The sequence below is a fragment of the Caretta caretta genome, chromosome 6 (genome assembly GCF_965140235.1).
Source record: "Caretta caretta isolate rCarCar2 chromosome 6, rCarCar1.hap1, whole genome shotgun sequence".
In the NCBI taxonomy this organism is placed as follows: domain Eukaryota; kingdom Metazoa; phylum Chordata; order Testudines; family Cheloniidae; genus Caretta; species Caretta caretta.
In genome coordinates, this window is record NC_134211.1 from 101,318,628 (window position 1) to 101,338,867 (window position 20,240).

The 20,240-nt window shown below is 43.0% G+C and overlaps 1 protein-coding gene across 1 annotated transcript in view; it reads right to left on the minus strand.

Annotated features, from left to right (window-relative positions):
• The window catches only part of CATSPERB (catsper channel auxiliary subunit beta), a 102,935-nt gene extending 89,453 nt beyond the window's left edge, over positions 1–13,482 (minus strand). Inside the window, exons 1-5 of the mRNA XM_048852691.1 lie at positions 13,398–13,482; positions 7,717–7,814; positions 5,682–5,834; positions 2,991–3,051; positions 975–1,070 (exon numbers count right to left, since the gene is read on the minus strand). Of these exons, the coding sequence (XP_048708648.1) occupies positions 975–1,070; positions 2,991–3,051; positions 5,682–5,834; positions 7,717–7,814; positions 13,398–13,482 (493 nt within the window). The remainder of the gene's footprint in view (positions 1–974; positions 1,071–2,990; positions 3,052–5,681; positions 5,835–7,716; positions 7,815–13,397) is intronic.
• Positions 13,483–20,240: the final 6,758 nt, after the last annotated feature.

Below are 20,240 nucleotides of genomic sequence, written 5' to 3' on the forward strand. Positions count from 1 at the left end.
GCTGGGGAGTGAGGGCTGCAGGGAAGCCGGTCCTTGTTATTAGCCTGTGTTGCATATTCTTGTGAAGAAAGAGGGAAATAAATGCACACGTTGGTGAAAGATAAATGGCATGGTGTAGGATTGTGACTATGAACCATCTGAACTGGCAGGCAGTGAGGTTCACCAGGTAGTGATGGAGGCACTTCGAGTAGATTTTCACAGGGTCAGGAAAAAGCACAAGGGGTTGGCCTGACACAAATTTTAAGTCCCTGTTCCAAAGCAGGAGGGCTGCTAGATCATTTCAAAGTATTTTTTAATGGGGAAAAACATATTTTCCTCTTAGCCTTGTTCTTGGAAACAGCTGAACTATACTGGCTGAAATTAAAAATATATCAGCCTGAGGCGGACACCAGATATAGAAAACTTCAGCCCACACCACTGAAATTTCACAAAGTTCTAAGCAACTGAAAACAGGAGATTTTTCATGGGAAGTATGGGCAACCTTAATTCAGCAGTGTTGCCAGCTCCTCCAATAATAACCATGTTACAAGACAATAGATTTAATAAAGAAATTAGGAAGGCTCTTTAGTTTGCTTTACAGAAGGGATATAGTTTTCTAATAAAATTAACAGAAAAAGGTGCACTGATCATCTTGTTATATCTTTCTACGGACAGAACTTTTTAGATGAACTCTGTCCTGTAGTGATGTTTTACAATAACTATATGAATATGATTAAGGCATTTTAGCATTTGTAGCCCCAGATTAGAAGAAATTGATTTTTAAAGAATTTTTTCAGTTTTTCCTAATGGTGTCACTACAGGGCAGAGTTAGGTTACTTGTGTGCTTTAGCAGTATGTTTCCATATCTTAAAATGTTTAGATTTAAGTGTAAGCTTAACTCAGACTAATATCCTTAACTCCATTTTACCAGGGTTTTTATTTTATTTTATTTTTTTAAAGAATCCTACACGATTCTCTTTCTAAATGTATCTTACCTCTAAAAACATCTAGTAGTGTTCCTTCAGTACTAAACAGGTTTAATCCATGATGCATGGTGAATTTTACAAACCATTCCTCTATTGGAGCAATATCTGGTTGAACATAAAGTGAATACAAATGGATAGCATTTAGAGTCTTATAAAAACACAACAGAAAAGTGATTTGCACAGAAGGTTCTTTCTTCATACTTCAGTCTGCCTTCATACAATGGTTTTCCCATAACTTGAACTCACCCAAACTGAATAACTTCCCATGATACCCTGTTTATAAAAGAACCAAACAATTCTGAAGCCCTCATTCAGCCAAAACTCTCATTGAAGTCAATGGGAAGGTCTCTTAAATAAGTACTGAATAAAATTGAGTAAAGCGCATCAGGATTTGGTCCAAAGACCATTCGTTATGTGGCTTCATTTCTCAACATCTCACATAAAAAGGTGACCTAATACACAGAATATATAAGATGTAGTATATCTGGATTTTTAAAAAGCTAAAAGATACGTCTCACTGACTCCTGCTCAAAATATTTATCCGCGTTGTCTTGGATACGAACACTACCACACAGAATGAAAAAGAGCTGAAGGACCACCAACTAGGAAACTGCTAATATACAACACATAGAGCTATGCGGCTCTCTAAGCTGACATGGGTTTATTTAACATCTTTATTAAATAAGCGATAGTGGGAGTAAACCAAATAATGAAATTAACAGATTATATTACATTAGGAGGAACTGTGAACGCCAGTGACAGCAGAGAAATATTCCCGCATATATTAGAAAGGAGGACAGAACATAACAAAAGGATTCAGATTGGGAAAGTGAAAACCAACACAGAGGAGGAAAAACAAATAGGAAAAACAGATATGCAAGGCAGGGAATGAACATGGAAAGCCGTAACTCTATAAGAAACAGAGGTGATAATGGACAACAAACAGGAGTTTCCAATGCAATATGCCAATGTAATTTTGGCTACGAAGACATGAAATCTCAACCAGGGAGAAGACAGTCATTGGCAAAGGTTATTCAAAAATAGGTGCCTAAAATTAGGCACCTAAATAAGTCTGGGCTGATTTGTTAAGTGATGAGCACCTTCAGCTGTCACTGAAATTCATTCAGAATTGCATAACTCAATATCAAAAAGATATTAACAAATTAAATGAAGGTGAAGAAAATAAAAATGATTATGCATCCGATGAAGTGAGCTGTAGCTCACGAAAGCTTATGCTCAAATAAATTGGTTAGTCTCTAAGGTGCCACAAGTACTCCTTTTCTTTTTGCGAATACAGATTAACACGGCTGTTACTCTGAAACCTAGATTTGTAAGGAAAGTTTAACAAGGCTAACTATTTAGAGAATGGGTAAGAGATTACTATATGGGGACATGATTTACAAGTCTGTGAGGGGGGCCAAGAATGAAAAGGACTTACATAGAGTGGTACAAAGCAGCAGCATAGCTAGGACAGAAAAACTGGGTGAGCCCTGGCTTTTGGGTGGGTGGGCAATGATGGGAGGATGTGGGGAGCAGGACAGGAAGGACCGGGGGGTGGGGTGCAGGAGGGATTCCATGCCCTGGAGAGGGGGAGGTGGGGCACAGGAGGGATAGGTTGCCTTGGGAAGGGGGGGCATGAAGGGGAGGGACTGCAGAAGGGATCCAATGCCCTGGGGAGGGGAGTAATAGGGCTAGGGGAGTCTGCCTCCCCCTACTTCCTTTACCGCTCAGCAGGCACCCGGGACGCACAGGCTGCGGGGTGTGCCCATAGGGTGGAGGGGGGGCCCGCTGGGGCTCGAGCTCTGCCCGCCCCTCCCAACCCCAGCTTGGTGTCATGTTCTCCTCCTGCTGGCGCCGCGCGCCGCTGTCCCAGTCTCTGGCCCCAGCGCTAGCGCCCCCCCATGAGGCAAAGAGCAGGTAAACCTAGTAGTAATGGGATGAAATTAAGAAGAGGAAAACTTCAGTTGAAGTTGAGGGAGAACATGGTGATAGTGATATATATGTAACTTAAAATATAGTTTTTACCTGTATTATATGTAATATTTCTTCTAGGGATATCAATAGTCCAGGTAGACTGATTTTCTTCCTTTCATTAAAAAAAAAATCAATGCAATATTTTATTTCTCTGTGATTCTAAGTCACACATTTTATTTTTCCCTTTTTCCCATTATTTTCAAAGGGTGTCAAAAACTTTGGGTTAAAATCATCTGTGATGAAATGGAAGCACTGCAATCACACAAACGGCTGTCAGATTCTCTCTTTTATGGTACTTATTCATTACAATTCACACTTTATATCAATACGTGGATGATGGCTAAAACTCATTGAAAAGAATAAGCATGATTCCATTCCTCACCGTGAAGCCATGGCAGAGTGAGCTTGGCCCTACAAGTAATTACCCAGGGTTCTAGGTGGGCTTGTAAAGCCCAAGCTGAAGCATGCACTACTATGGCTTCCCTGCTCCAGTACCCAAATTAGCAAGATTAAAACTAGCTCAGGTATGTCAGCTCGAGCTTCAACCACACCCTGTGACTACAGTGTAGGCATGCCTCAGCCTATATTAGGGTGAAGTTAATGGTGACACACCAGAATGTATTTGGCTCATTTGGATCCTTTATCCTTTGCTTCCACCTCATTGAATCCTGGTATCACACCAACCCAGTTCTTCCAGGTGAAATGTGTAGGATGCATGCAGCTCCATGTGAAGTACATGCTCTTGATCAGTCAGTGAAGGTTGCTCAAAATGCCCACTGCTTTTTACAGCTAGTGCCTGATGCTGCTGCCTTTGTAGCACCCCCACCCCTGAACACAAACAAAAATTATAGCCTGCTCTAAATTTCAAAGGTTTTTCCAGTGTAACTATATTAGCTGCGGGTGGGTGATTTTTTTACTGATATAATTGTACCAATTGAACCCCAGTCTGGACACAGTTATATGGATATAAAGGTGACTTATAGCAGTATAAGTAATTTCCTTTCCTGTACAGAAATAAATTATGCCAAGATAAAGCACTTTCATCCTGGTATAACAGCATCCAACACTAGGGGGAGTTATATCACTTGAACTATACTATGATAGGAGGGGCACTCACTTCCTGAGAGACTCCTAGCGGATGGGTGTAGTAATGCAACCTTCTCCTGCTCGTGGAACTCCACGTAGGTTGCCAGCCTCACTGGACAAATATTCAGTGATGCAGCCCTCTGGCCAAGTCCCATATTCAAAATGCACCACTTCTGGGGCAGCAAAGAGTTCACTAAACTGCCTGCCCCCACCAAGGTCATCAGCCCCATCTCCGGGCCCTCTAAATTGAGCCCTCTGCTTGGGCTTCTGAAGAAGCCTAGTTCCCTTCTTAGAGCTTAGGACACTTTGCCAGTGGGGGAACCCAGGCGCGCTCACTACTCCAGGTTCCAGCCCAGGGCCCCTATCCACAGCAGCCCCATATAGCCTCCTTTAATTAGTTGCTGCTGTTTTCCCTGGGCCTCTTCCCACTTGGTCCCTTTGTCTTCACCTGTTACTGTAAGGTTACAGTTCTCAGGTCCTCCCTTTTTCCCGTTTCAGTAAATGCAGCCAGTCAAGCTCCTTGGGGCAAAGAGGAGCACCCTTCCTCAGCCCTCTGGTCCCAGCCAGGAACTGGCCTGCTAAGGCCCTGCAGCTCCTTTTACCTGAGCCTGCTGGGTTTTGATTAGCTGCTTCCTTGCAGCCTTTGTAGACAGGCCTGGAGGACCCACTTCTGCTGCTCCTTTCCTGGGGCAAGGTGTAGTAGGACCACAGACCCCCCCGCAGGAGGCCACAAAGGCCTGATGCCCCCTTCACATATACTGATACAGTTACAGAATAGTGGTACAACTTGTGTGTGTAGATAAGGCCTTAAAGCTCTGGGGATGGCTTGAATAGGTAGCCACAGCAGGACTAGCATTCAGATCTGATTCAACACTGCTGAAATTTCAGACTGTCTCATCAACTGATGTCCCAAAATGGAGGAAATAAGATTTTGTCATACTTATTCTGGGTTGTAATGCACTGTTCTGAAATGCCTGCAAAGCATGAACGAAGTGTAGGGAAGAAGGGTGGCATCCGGAACCTGAATTTCTGTTTGTTCTGGGTTTAACTCGAATTCCTACCTGCCGTTAAAATGGTGCATTTGGAATAGCTTGAAACTTTGAAAGGTTGCAGCATTTCCTTTCTCTGTGCAGATAAGCTCTGTCATTCCATTCAGATCCCAACCTAGTGCATTTCCTTCTCAATTGGTTTGAAGCTTGCTAGTGGTTTGATTTGCTGGCCTGTAGCTAGCTCTTCTAGGTTCTCCTGAATGTTGCTTTGCCTCCTGTTCCTTTGCCCATGCCTCCCTATTTGGTGCCCCCTCTCTCCACCTACCTCTCACATTCCATTCCTTACTGCTCCAAATTACACATCTCATATCTCAGAAATAGCCCAAGCCACCACGCACCTGACCCCTTAGCTGCGACTACCATTTCTCCCTACTTCATTCCTGAACTATAAAAAGGTATGAAGGGGTTAAATTGAACTCAGCCTTATTTAAGTGCAGTTCTTCTGTATTTGTATCTAATTCTGACAAATGCAAAGGTAATCCAACAGCCTGGTAGGAAGCAAAAAGGGCTAAATGAGAGGAACTGGCTAAAACTGCTTTTTTACACTGTCCAGTGCTTGCCAAATTACTGTTTATCAAACATGCACTGAAAAAGAACAAAATGTTACCAGTTTCATTCTGAAGTAGAAGATCCCAGAATAGGTACTGTTGAAGATCTGAATGCTGGGAGCAAGCCCTGATGAGGTATATTGCAGAAGAAGCCTTTTTCTGTTCTCCAAAGTATCCTCCTGATTTACATTATATAAATGACAGCTGATTTTCTTTGAGGAGGAAAAAAGCCACAAACTTTTAGCAGGGGAACACCTTTCTTCCCCCAACATGCTGCAGTTACCAAAATGATCAAACACTCAACAGGCCAATTTAGGTGGATTAATTAGTGGGATTAGATTGCATATATCAATTTGCCCTGCAAATAAACATATTGTAAATCCATGACCAGCTAGGGCTTCACAGTTATCACTACAACGAAGTTCAGCATGGCTGTAATGTGCAAGTCAACCGTGGGTATAGGAATAAGATCCTCTAGTTCCAAAAGCACAGTCCCCTACCACTTGAGGTAAAAGAGAATCTTCATTAATAGTTATCAGGATAGGGTCAGTTGATGAGTTCTGATTCTGTCAGTAGAGGGAATTACAATGTAATTAAATACAAAACCCGATATTATTACAAAGTTAATTTTCAAAATGTGGCCTCTGCCTATCTGTGTGAAAGCAACTTCACATGCACCATCACTTCTATATGTAAGTTTTACACACTACAGCTATGATTTTTATGCACTAACTGTAAAAGGAAAACAAATTTATGCATGCAAGTCTGAACAATCAGGGTCATCCAAATGTGCAGGCAAATGATCAAAATTTACAAGTGATAGCATGCAAAAACTACAGTTGCAAATGATTGCAGGTGCACAATTACACACCTTGAGTTTAAACATCAAGGCTTGAGTTTAAACATCAAGATCTGGCTGTCAGATTTTTGAAATCTGGAAAGCTTGCCATTGATGCATAAGACAGAACAGAATGCAGGTCTGCAATTAAGTAGTCTTTGCAGCTGCAATAGTAGAAAATGTGTATTTGCCTATGAAATTCAAATGTATGTGACTCCAAATATATTTTAAAAAGAGGTACTGTATATGCAGTATAATAATGTGCCATTTTTAGTGTCACATTGGTGACTGATGGGGTGGCTGCCCCTTATTGGCAGAAAAGGGGTTAAAAGCAGCCCTAGGGAGGCAGCTAATTAGAAAAGGGCTGAGAGGAGTAGCCAATCATGGTCCAGCAGGCCCATATAAGAACGGCAGCAGACAGGGGAACTAGAGAGAGTTCCAGGCTGGCTGCTAGGGCCTGCAGGCTAAGGCAAGAGCAGAAGAGGGTGCTGGAGCTGCATGGGAAGTGGCCCTGGGATAATGGACTGCAGCTGTCACTGAGGAAAGTGGCTGGACGGAAACTGCAGGTCCCCTGGAAGGGGAGAACCCAGAGTGTGACACAGCTGGAGGGCAGTGTCATGAAGAGGATGCTGTGGTCCTGGGAGTGACATGGGTCCAGGAGCAGAGGTGACAGTGGGCGAGATACCACCAGAAGAGGGTGCAGAGCTAATTCCTAAGACAGCCAGTCGGAGGTGCTGCAGTGGTGAGTTCCACACTGTCACAGTGACCAAAGTTTGCTTTTGCATAGAGAGAGAGAGAGACAGACAGACAGACGGAATAGTTCTCCTGGGATAATTCCAGTCTATTGTTAAATATATCTATTAGTAAAAATACGCCGATGAAGAATGGACACATGACGAATACTCAGATCATTTGGTCATTGAGATGTTAGGTAAGAGCAGTAATTAGTTGCAACTGTAGGGGAAATTAGCTTTTTGAATGGTGTCACATCATTGCACTCTTCAATGCCATAGGTCAACTCTAAAATCTAATTTGTTACCTTGAGGTCATCATTCAATCAAGCTAATGAGAATTATTTCACGTTTAATTAAGTCCTTATTATACATGACAAGTTTACATATATGGTAACTCCTTCAACTCCTAAGAGGAATTAATTCACAGTCCTTGAATTATAATAAAATAGTAAACCACAGTGCTGTACTTTTTATCTATATGCATTAAACAATTACAAATATAAAGCTTAACTGGGAACTTACCAAATTTTGTGAACCAAGGTACAATTTAATGACTTTGGGCTTTGGGCTTGCATCATCTAATGGTTCAGTATAGCAAGAGAAACTTGAATTCTCCTTCACTGAGGGAGACAAAAATATAGTTTAATCATTAAAATATCCTTTGTAGAAATGTCTGTTAAAGCTAAATATTAATTTTGGAAAGGAAAAAGGCAGTGTACTAACTTGTACTAGGTATAAGGAAAATTAGCAAGCACATTATAGAAAAAAATTACACTCATCTATCAGGACCTGATCATAGAAATGTAGGACTGGAAGGGACCTTGATAGGTCATTTAGTCCAGAAGAGCTGAGGCAGGACCAAGTAAATGTAGACCAGGCCTGACAGATGTTTGTCCAACCTGTTCATAAAAACCTCTAATAATAGAGATTCCACAACTTCCCAAGGTAATGTGTTCGAGTGCACCTCCCTTAACTTTTAGGGAGGTGGTGGAATCTCCTTCCTTAGAAGATTTTAAGATCAGGCTTGACAAAGCCCTGGCTGGGATAATTTAGTTGGGGATTGGTCCTGCTTTGAGCAGGGGGTTGGACTAGATGACCTTCTGAGGTCCCTTCCAACCCTGATATTCTATGATTCTATAATACCTTGACATTTAGAAAGTTATTCCTAATGTCTAATCTTTGGTACAATTCAAGACCATTACTTGTCTTCTCCTCAGTGGTTAAGGAGAGTGTGTGTGAGAGTCCAAAGGCACTGATTTTGAATGAAATACCCAAGACAAAGTCTGACTGCTTTGAAAGGATACGGCCAGATGCATCTTTTTGCAAAAGCTTTCCTATCATAATGAACAACCACGAAATACTCACAACCCAACCAAGCAGGCGTTATTTGAATCTCTCACTAGCTACTGTTCTGGGCATTATCTGTCTTCTTCCAGCAGAATACAGTTTTCTCAGGGTGATGTAGGTAACTAGGTATTTTGTAATGAAACTGGGTTGTGATCCATTGTTGGCTTTGTAGAACTATGCTAAAGCCGAGAAATTGGCATTGAAAACAATTTGGGAGGGAGAGGGGAATGCAGAAATCTGTCGTGTGATCTCAATGGCTTCTTCTGCTGAAAAGACAGGCTGCTTCATTCTCCGCAAGCTGGAGTTTCAGTATTACTTCTACCTTCAACTCTAGGAGCAATCTTACATTAATTATATTGGTTGTGACAAATGCATGGATTGTTTTTGTCAAGTCTTCATCTTAAAGGAATATGCACAGTCTTCTAGCAAGCTGAAGGTGGAAGAAAGCATCTCACCTGTGTCAGTATCTGGGCATCCAGTGTGAGTGACGAATACTGGTATTATCTATCAACTTCATAAAAAAAAACTTGTACAGATACAGACAGACATCATCTTACTTTCCAAATGCAAACAGATGGACATCATACCAAAAGGACTGAAGGTAAAAAATCCATTACAATCTACATACCACACAGACTATGCTGACAGCTTGTGCCACACGCTCTCAAAGAAACTGCGGAACCACCTGATCAACATCCTCTACAGCAAACAGGGAAAGATTAAGAATGAGCTCTCAAAACTGGATACTCATAAAAAACAACCTTCCAAACAAACTTCCTCGTGGCTGGACTTTACAAAAACTAGACAAGTCATTTACAACACACACTTTGCTTCTCTACAAAAGAAAAAGGACACTAAACTACTACATGCCACAAGGGGCCACAACAGTGGCTCCCTTAACCCACCCAGCAATATTGTTAATCTATCCAACTATACTCTTAGCCCAGCAGAAGAGTCTGTCCTATCTCGGGGCCTCTCCTTCTGCCCCTCCACCCCCATGAACATGATACAGTTCTGTGGTGACCCAGAATCCTATTTTCGACGTCCCCAACTCAAGGAATATTTCCAACACACCTCTGAACAACATACTAATCCACAGAGACCTTCCTACCAAGACTACAAAAAGAAGGATTCTGGGTGGACTCTTCCTGAAGGTCGAAACAACAGACCGGACTTCTACATAGAGTGCTTCCGCTGACGTGCACGGGCTGAAATTGTGGAAAAGCAGCATCACTTGCCCCATAACCTCAGCCGTGCAGAACACAATGCCATCCACAGCCTCAGAAACAACTCTGACATCATAATCAAAAAGGCTGACAAAGAAGTTGCTGTCGACATCATGAATAGGTCGGCATATGAACAAGAGGCTGCTAGGCAGCTCTCCGGCACCACTTTCTACAAGCCATTACCCTCTGATCCCACTGAGGGTTACCAAAAGAAACTACAGCATTTGCTCAAGAAACTCCCTGAAAAAGCACAAGAACAAATCTGCACAGACACACCCCTGGAACCCCAACCAGGGATATTCTATCTGGTACCCAAGATCCATAAACCTGGAAATCCTGGACGTCCCATAATCTCAGGCATTGGCACCCTGACAGCAGGATTGTCTGGCTACGTAGACTCCCTCCTCAGGCCCTACGCTACCAGCACTCCCAGCTATCTTCGAGACACCACTGACTTCCTGAGAAAACTACAGTCCTTCGGTGATCTTCCTGAAAACACCACCCTAGCCACTATGGATGTAGAAGCCCTACACCAACATTCCACACAAAGATGGACTACAAGCTGTCAGGAACAGTATCCCCAATAATGTCACGGCAAACTTGGTGGCTGAACTTTGACTTTGTCCTCACCCATAACTATTTCACATTTGGGGACAATGTATACCTTCAAATCAGTGGCACTGCGATGGGTACCCGCATGGCCCCACAGTATGCCAACATGTTTATGGCTGACTTAAAACAATGGTTCCTCAGCTCTCATCCCCTAGTGCCCCTACTCTACTTGATTGATGACATCTTCATCATCTGGACCCATGGAAAAGGAGCCCTTGAGGAATTCCACCATGATTTCAACAATTTCCATCCCACCATCAACCTCAGCCTGGACCAGTCCACACAAGAGATCCACTTCCTGGACAGTACAGTGCTAATAAGCGATGGTCACAAACACCACCCTATACCGGAAACCTACTGACCGCTATGCCTACCTACATGCCTCCAGCTTTCACCCAGATCACACCACACGATCCATTGTCTACAGCCAAGCTCTACGATACAACCGCATTTGCTCCAACCCCTCAGACAGAGACAAACACCTACAAGATCTCTATCAAGTGTTCTTACAACTACAGTACCCACCTGCTGAAGTGAAGAAACAGATTGACAGAGCCAGAAGAGTACCCAGAAGTCACCTACTACAGGACAGGCCCAACAAAGAAAATAACAGAACGCCACTAGCCGTCACCTTCAGCCCCCAACTAAAACCTCTCCAATGCATTATCAAGGATCTACAACCTATCCTGAAGGACAACCCATCACTCTCATAGATCTTGGGAGACAGGCCAGTCCTTGCCTACAGACAGCCCCCCAACCTGAAGCAAATACTCACCAGCAACCACACACTACAGAACAGAACCACTAACCCAGGAACCTATCCTTGCAACAAAGCCCGTTGCCAACTGTGTCCACATATCTATTCAGGGGACACCATCATAGGGCCTAATCACATCAGCCACACTATCAGAGGCTCGTTCACATGTGCATCTACCAATGCCTCTCTGCCATGTACATTGGTCAAACTGGACAGTCTCTATGTAAAAGAATAAATGGACACAAATCGGACGTCAAGAATTATAACATTCAAAAACAAGTCAGAACACTTCAATCTCTTCGGTCACTCGATTACAAACCTAAAAGTGGCAATTCTTCAGCAAAAAAACTTTAGAAACAGACTCCAATGAACTGGAATTAATTTGCAAACTGGATACAATTAATTTAGGCTTGAATAAAGACTGGGAGTGGATGAGTCATTACACAAAGTAAAACTATTCCCCCCCACCCCAAAATAAATTTGTTAGTCTCTAAGGTGCCACAAGTCCTCCTTTTCTTTTTGTTGGTATTATAGAATCTTTGTAAAGTGCTCAAATGCTGTAGTGATCCGCAAGGGAAAGATCAAATGAGATTGAACAAAGGAATGGTTTGGACCAACATGCATAAAAATGTTACAGTACCTCGCCACATGATATAAGACAGTGCTTTGTGTAAACGGGGGAATAGTCCCGCTATTGTGGGGAGCTTTTCTGGCTTCTGCACTACCCCAGTGAAGTGGGCTAGCGAAAGGATCCGAGTCCTCGCTCCCACTTCCTTTACCCAGAGGCCTCCCTGCCCTTAAGGACTCCCCTTCCACTCTCCTGTCTGGCAGAGTCCTCGTAAAGCCAACAAGGCTGGGTCCAGGACTCCTGGGGGGCTCGACCCCCAACCCTGCTGTGGTCACCTAGGACAGGGGCTAGGGTGTCCCCACTCCGGGGTACTCTCTCTGCACTGGGCACTTCTCTGACCCACTGACCATTACATACAATTTAAAGCAAATGCAAGTTATTTAATCAACAATTAATTTTAAAAATAATAAGGGAAAATGGGGAAGGTTAAAGGAAACATCACCCCGCTCTGTGGCAGGGAAACATCAAAAACAGTAAAAAGAAAAGGAGTATTTGTGGCACGTTTTCTTTTTGCGAATACAGACTAACGCAGCTGTTACTCTGAAACCTATCACAAACAGTGTCTCTGGAATGTCAGGGCAGTTCACAGTCTGTTCCTTGCAAGTCCCAGGCCTTCTTCTCAGGCTCTGGCTATACTGCAGGGATGCTGTGCGTTGGACACTCGCTCTGGTGGTGACCACACGCTCTCAGGCTCTAGGTGGCAGGGCCCTTCTTCCCAGCGTTGCCCCAGCCCTGTCAGGGTTACCAATCCCCCTCCGAGTCTGGCCTGCAGAGAACTCCTGGCTGAGGCATCTCCCTGTGCTGGGCCCGCTGCCCAGGATCCCCCCTCGCTCTCCCCAGCTGCTCATGACACCCGGCTCTGGACTGCTCCAGCTCCACTCTGCCTCAGCACGGCTGCTGCTCTGACTCCAGCTCCCTGGGCTGCTTCTTTGGCCCCTCTGGCTCTCGTTGCTACAGCTCTCCACCCAGGACACGTCTGCTCTGCAGGCTGTTTCTGTGACTCTGCTCCCAGCACTGACCTGCTTCGTGGGCTGCTTTTCTGGCCCCTCTGGCTCTGGTTGCTGCAGCTCTCCTCCCAGGGCAAGTCTGCTCTCTCTGAGGTGTGCCTCTGGCTTTGGGGCTGCAGCTCTGCTCCCAGGACAGGGTCTGCTCTCTCTGGGCTGCTTTTCTGGTCCCTCTGGATCTGGCACAGCTCTGCTCCCCTGCTCAGCTTGGGCCCCTGCTTTCTCCTTAGTTCGGCCCCACTCTGTTTGACCCAGACAAATCCAGCTCACATGGAGGACGGGACCCCTCTGGCCTCCTGACTCCCTGATTAGCCTGCCCGCCCTGTCATTCAGGCTGACCTGGAGCATTGGCCTCTCCTGGGGACTGTCAGTCTCAGGGTACTGATTTCCCATCGACCCTTCCCCTTTTAGTACTGGGAGACAGCCAACCAAAACACCCCCACTGAATTGTAGTAAGGGGGCAACAGTCCCTTTACATTTGTAAGTCATCATGGGCATAGGGAACAGATAGTTTCAATATTACCACTTTACATCTCTGAACATGAGCCCATAACTATTCACATACTACACTGACTACCAGTAAGTTAACATATCTGAAAGCCCCCTGATAGAGCTATATCACAACTTGCCTTCCACATTATAAGTGATTCCTGAAGATAGATTAGGCATCTTTAAAATTGTTCCAACTGCAATATATAAAACCAGCGAGTCCATCTGTTTAAAACAAAAACAACCACCCTCATTTTATAATCTAACAATATATTATGAGAATCTTATTACATCAGATCTACAGAAACTGAGGCCATTTCACAAAAAATTATGCTAGAGACTTGCAAGACTCTTGGCTTCTACTCCCTGCTCTGGCACTGGCTTTTTGCCTGATCTTGAGCAACTGGTTAGTCTCTAAGGTGCCACAAGTACTCCTTTTCTTTTTGCGAATACAGACTAACATGGCTGTTACTCTGAAACCTATACTTTTCCTTATAATTTGGATTACGCTACCCACCCTGCAATGCCCCACAATACAATTCTCTCTTGTAGAAAGAATGCTGCAGAAGAGGCAGTGCTAATTGGTAGCTACGGTCTGTTTAACTTTTGCCATGGACTTCGCCTCTCTGTGCCTCAGTTTCCCCAGCTGTAGAATGGGAACTCACAGGGGCATTGTGAGAACTAATATTTATAAACCACATTGAGACCCTGGGATAGAAGATATTCTATAAATATACAGCATTTAACTATCCAGATTTCCCAACTCTTGATAATCCTTTTTATGTCTTGATCTTTTCTTCTTTAGACTGTCCCCATTTGGCTCACTTTATTCTTTTTTTGTGTATTCAAGACACTGCATTTCCTCTGAGTGCAGCTCTAAAACAGTGAGCAAAATAGACCCAGTCCTCTCTTCCCCCAACCCGACACTGGTCTCTTCATCATTGCTTCACCATCTGCGTGGCTTTACTGTCATACCTATCTTCCGCAGCAGCCAATCAGCAGTTCCTTAACCCGGGACTAGCTTCAGGGTTCTGAAGGATGGCAGTTGGCCTTTCCAACTGTCCCCTCAGATAGTTGAGAGGCAGCCCTTCTGCTCCATGCTTCCATGAGCAGCAGGCACAGGGCTCTCAGAAATCCCTGCCAATGAGTACTGTAGTGCAGATCCCTGACTCGCATGGGGCCATTATGTTCACCCCCTTTCACATAATTAACAGGCTTGTCTTAAATGTCTTTATTACTGAGTTAACAGGGAGCACACACTAATCTACACATTGGTTCTTATCCTGTAACACAGGCTGCTCCTGCACCAGGCCAGGAGCTGTTTCTTTCCTTTTATAATTAAAACAGACACACTGCATGACAAAGAGAGAGCTAAAAACTTAGGACAAAATTCTGCTCTTGGATCCACACGATGGCTCTCTCGAAGGATACTCTGTTCTCTCTGCCTGCTCAAAGCCCCTTACTCTGCTCCAAGAAATAAAGAAAGCAAAATTCCTCAATGGGGAGGAAGGACAATTACAGTTAGATTGGGATCACAAAGAGGAGTGAATCATTAAATCATCCCCTCCCCAATCCACACAAGAAGGGGGAGTGAAAGAGACCTGATTAGTTTAAATAACTTGATGTGAGGTATAGGATTTCCTGATCTGCTCCTGAAAGTTACTGAGTTCATAGCGTGATTTCTTACACTTCTTATCAAATGGGAATCATTAAAAATGAAATACAAACACAGTCTCACACATTATATATTTTTCCTCTAAACATGCCACCTTTCTGTGAAGGTGCCCATCTTTATTCTTGTATGGCTGGAGAATAGAGACCACAACATCAGTGTGAGCAAATCAACGAATGCGGCACATCACTCTGATGGCTTTTCATTCCATCCTATGCCAGGAAGGCACAAGGAGAGCACAAACTGAGAAATGAGCTGTGGGTACAAAAAATGGTATCACTAAATATTTGTGCAGTACTATTCAGTAGGCATGGCCACCACCAGCTACACAAATTGGCCAAGGGCAGGGCAGTCATAAACCATTGTCCATAGATGGGAATATCAACATAGCTGGAAAAAATTGTGTCAATTAGAGGTGGCTTCAAATAACTGGTAATAAAAGCACTAAAGAGGTCAGTCACTCAAGATAAAAACCAACTATAGAGAATGGAAAAATAAACGAGCACCCACAGTGTACAAGTTGAAGCACAAACTGTTTGGGGAAAATAAGAGCTGCCAACAGTGCCACTACTACATAAATGGAAACATAACCCCTAAGCATCAGCTAAAATCAGTGTGAGGGAGGCAGCGACCTCAGATCGCAACAAGAGCTTATTTAAAATAGAGAATCGTAGAAACCTCAGACTAGAAGGGACATTGATAGTCCTGAAGCACGGAGGCAGGACCAAGTAAACCTAGATCAGCCCCAACAGGCATTTGTCCAACTAATTCTTAAAAACCTCCAATAACAGGGATTCTACAATATCCCTTGGAAGCCTATTCCAGTGCTTAACTTTCCTTATAGTTAGAAACATTTTTCTAATATCTAACCAAAATCTTCCTTGCTGAAAATTAAGCCTATTACTTTTTGTCCTATGTTCATTGGACATAAACAATTGATCAACGTCCTTTTTGTAACAGCCCTGAACATATTTGAAGACCGTTATAGGTCTCCCCTCAGTCTTCTTTTTCAAGACTAAATATATCCAGTTTTTTAACCTTTCCTCATAGGTCAGTTTCTAAACTTTTAATAATTTCTGCTGCTCTCCTCTAGGCTCTTGGAAATTTATCCACATCTTTCCTAAAGCGTGGCACCCAGAATTGCACACAGAACTCCAGTGAAGCCTCACCAGTGCTGAGTAGACCAAAACAATTAAATATCATGTCTTACATTCAACACTCTTGTTAATACATCCTGTAATTATGTTAGCCTTTTTTCATAACTTCATCACATTGACTCATATTCAATTTGTGATCCACTCTAATCCCCAGATCCTTTTCAGCAGTACTACCAACTAGCCAGTTATCCCCTGTTTTGTAGTTGTGTATTTGATTTTTTTGCTTTCTAAGTGTAGTACTTTGCACTTGTCTCTACTGAATTTGGATCAATTCTTCTATATGTCAAAGTCATTTTCAGTTCTAATCCTGTCCTCCAAAGTTCTTGCAGACAATCCCAGTTTAGTGCCATCTGCAAATTTTATAAGCATACTCAACACATCATTATCCAAGTCACAAATGAAAATATTGACTCGTGCTGGATCCAGAATGGACCCCTGCAGGACCCACTAGATACAGCCTCCTAGTTTGACAGGGAACCATTGATAACTACTCTGTACTCCAAGTACAATTTTTCAACCAGTTGTGCTCTCACCTTGAAATAATTTCATCTAGACTACATTTCCCTAATTTGCTTAGGAGGATGTCATGTGGGACTGTCAAAAGCCTTACTAAAAATCAAGATATATCACTGTGACAGCGTGCTGGGAACCAACAGCTGAACCTGCACTCTGATCACTTAAACACCAATTAACTCCATCAGGATGGACATGACTGCCTAATTAGACTGAGTTGGGGGGCTAATTAGCTAGTCAATAAGCTAATTAGCCTATTAAAACAGAGGAGAGGAGAAGGCACAGGCAGGAAGCACTGGGGAGAGAGAGGCTAGTCGTGCCCGAACCAAGAAGGATCTCTGGGTGGAGAGATCTCTTCCCTCTCCTCAGCAGGGAAAAGCTGTGGTGTGGCTCACTAAGGTGGTGAGAGGAGCAATGTATATAAACTACATGGTGGTGTTAAAGAATTGAAGGTCTCCAAATAGTCTGTGCAGACAGAAAGAAGAGTGGGCGGGACCTTACCCAGTCACATGGGAGCTTGTCCGGTCTCTGCCTTTATCCGTACAAATGGAGGGCCTGACAAAGTCGCTGGTGAAGATAGTTAGCCTGGACCATGGTGGAGACTCTGCAATGGTGGTTGAACAGCAGAAAGAAATGCAAAAGGCCCTACAAGCCTTTCAGCAGGCCCACCTTCTGGAAAGACAGGCTTTGCTTAGTTAGCAGGCTGAGCAACAAAAAATCCTCTAGAACTTTATAAGCAATTGCACATGCTGCAGCAGCTACTTCAAAGCATGATGAGTCCCTTGACAAGGAAGGGTAACCTAGTAAAGGGAATGGCATCAGGCCCTGCGGACTAGAATACAGCTAACTTATCCAAATAAGTTGCTAATGCGTTCTTCCCTTATTTTGGGTTGCGGTTCATTCCCCCTTGTTGTTAACATTAATTGGTTTGACTATCTAGTTACCTTTGACATTTTTATTGCTCTTATTTTTCATGCCTTACTTTTCAGGTAGCACTGTACCCTTCAGAGTATTTGTGTCCCTGCCTTCTCTGATTAGTATTTAAATCCTCTTTTCTAATTCAAGCACTGCTCCCTACACTTCAGGTCCCAGATAAGGAAAAATAAAAAGGAAACCAAACGGTCAGCCCCACCTGCACTCAGCATATAGTCCCGATACTTTAGGGAAGTGTCTCTATCCTCTTTTGGCTGGAACCAGCAGGGTAGGTCTGTACTCATCTCCAGCCTTCTGAGCTGGGTTGCGGCGTTTTCAACCCTGTCTCCAGTTGGGGCATGCCCTGCAGAGTGGGAGGGGTGGGGCTAGTCAGGCCCAGTAGTTCCCTTTAACCCCTTCCATCCCAGTGTGGGGTTTGTATACCTCAACACAGCCAGGTAAATTGATTTATGTAAGATTTTTCCCCCCAAAATTTACTCTACAACTAATTCTGGTACATCAACTATTGACTTCTTTTGTGCTAACCCAGAATAAGTGTACTGACCCCATCATATTAAAACTACTGTATACAATGGGATTTCCTTTAAGTTTTGAGTTTGTAGGCACTCAAATTGTCGTCTTGGAATAGAGAACAATAGCAGATGACGCTTGTCTCATGCTTAGGTTGTAAACTCTTTTGGACAGGAACTTTTTGTTCTGGTTATCCTATCTTATATTTTCAATTAAAAGAATTTTCCCATCCCAAATCTGGAAAGTCAAAATCTTGAAAATGTTCATGATCGAAAACTGAAAAAAGAGTTCAGTGTGCGTCAATGTTTTGTTTTGAGAATTACAAAACATTTTGCTTCTAATTTGAAGATTTTTTTCCCCTTTAATTTTTCCAAAACATTTTTTCAGTCTACCTAATTTAATTTGAAAACAAAATCAGTTTGAATTGGAAAACTGGAATTTTTCATTTAGGAAGCATCAAAGGCAGAAGGTGTAAACAATTTTGATACTTTTTCTTCAAGTTGGGAGATTCACTGAAACCAACCCTGTTTCAAAAACAGACAGATTTGCATTTTTTGAATAAAATGATTCGCTGAAAACTTCCCAACCAATTCTATAACAGTTATGTTTTTAGATTGTAAATTCCTTGGGCAATACAAATAATAATGCCATGTTAATTAAACGAAAAATTCTGAATGCAGAGTGGATGCCCTTAAATTTGAGTGCTCATTTTCAGGGAAGCTCAGGAATTCTTCAAAACAAAATCAGAAATGGGCCTGAAATGGAACAATGGGTCCAAAAACTCTGATCCTGATCCAGGTCCAAATTTAAATTTCCCCTGCGTTCTCTTCTATGAGCCAAAACTGGAACACCGTCTCCAAATATCTCCCAACTTTGGCATTACCTGAACTTTGTGTGTCAGACACTCCAAGACTAATACACATCAAACACCTCTTTTCCCTCCAGAATGATCATTAAACAAAGATTTCTTTGGGGACTGGTCTTCTCAGACATAAATCCAGTTGTAGATATTAAGGATCAAGAGAGACTGATTTTTGCTAGCCTATTTCACCTATTCATAGTGCAGAAACCAGCTTCCTCAACCTGAGCAAATCTTGAAGACACGCACTTGTACTGGAATTCCACAGCCAGAGCTAGGCGGCCAATTTTTGTGTAGTCTAATCTCCATTACAAGAGGTTATAAGGCTCTGTCTTGCACTGCTGGGACTGTTTTATTTAGTCTAACACCTCCTACCACGAGAGGTCTTGGATTTCAGCTCTGGCAGTCTCTATCATAATTCCAATAGTCAGTAGTTTAGACAAGACTTAAGTTTCCTTGCTGTTCTTCACAGCAGCCACTGTGTTGCAGTAGAACACAACTATTTTTCCTCCCCCCAGAAGGCCAACATTTCAACAGACAGTCTCATACATGGGGCAGCGCTCAAACTTTCTTCTAGATAAGCTTTTGCTAGCAGGAACCATCTTTGGGCACAGGGGGTGGGGGAAGGGCAGGGCAGGAAGTGGGGTTCCTAGCATAATGGGATCCTGATCCAGGCATTGGTGCATTCCCACAATAAATACATTACAGTACTACTAATAAGATAGGTACACTATGAGAAGACAAAACAGAGTAGCACGTGGGGAGAGAAGGAGCATGAAGAAAATAGATTTATGCTGCGGCTTGGCTAGGTTAGTGCACACATCTTGACCATTACACCAGGAAAGACGGGGAAGGGGTTGTTGTGTGGTTATGGCTATGGTTTATACAAAACTTTATTAAAGTGTGTTTCAAGAAGGAATTTGAGGAGGAGGAGGAAGGTCAAGCCAGGAAGGTGGTTCTAGGCATGGGGGCTGCATGAATTGAAGGTGGACATATCAGAAGGGGCTGGTCAGCCATGCAAAACGCAAAAACAACTTGAAAGAATTAAATTAAATGCAATCATCTCCAAAGAGGGCAACAGATAAAACTTGGGGAAGTCCAGGCTAATGTAATGCATAAATTTAAGTGCTGGGGCCTCAAAAGACTGTTCTCTCAGCAACATAAAAGCTGGTGATCCACAGACATTAGAGCAAGAAACATTTGTTGAGAACAAGCATTTTAATTATAATTTAAAATAAAACGTTGCACATGATTATCAGAGATATGAGAAGAGTGCTTTGTTTTGTAAATCAGTCCTGGTCAATTGTCTAAATAATAATGAAATACTACTCTTTGTATT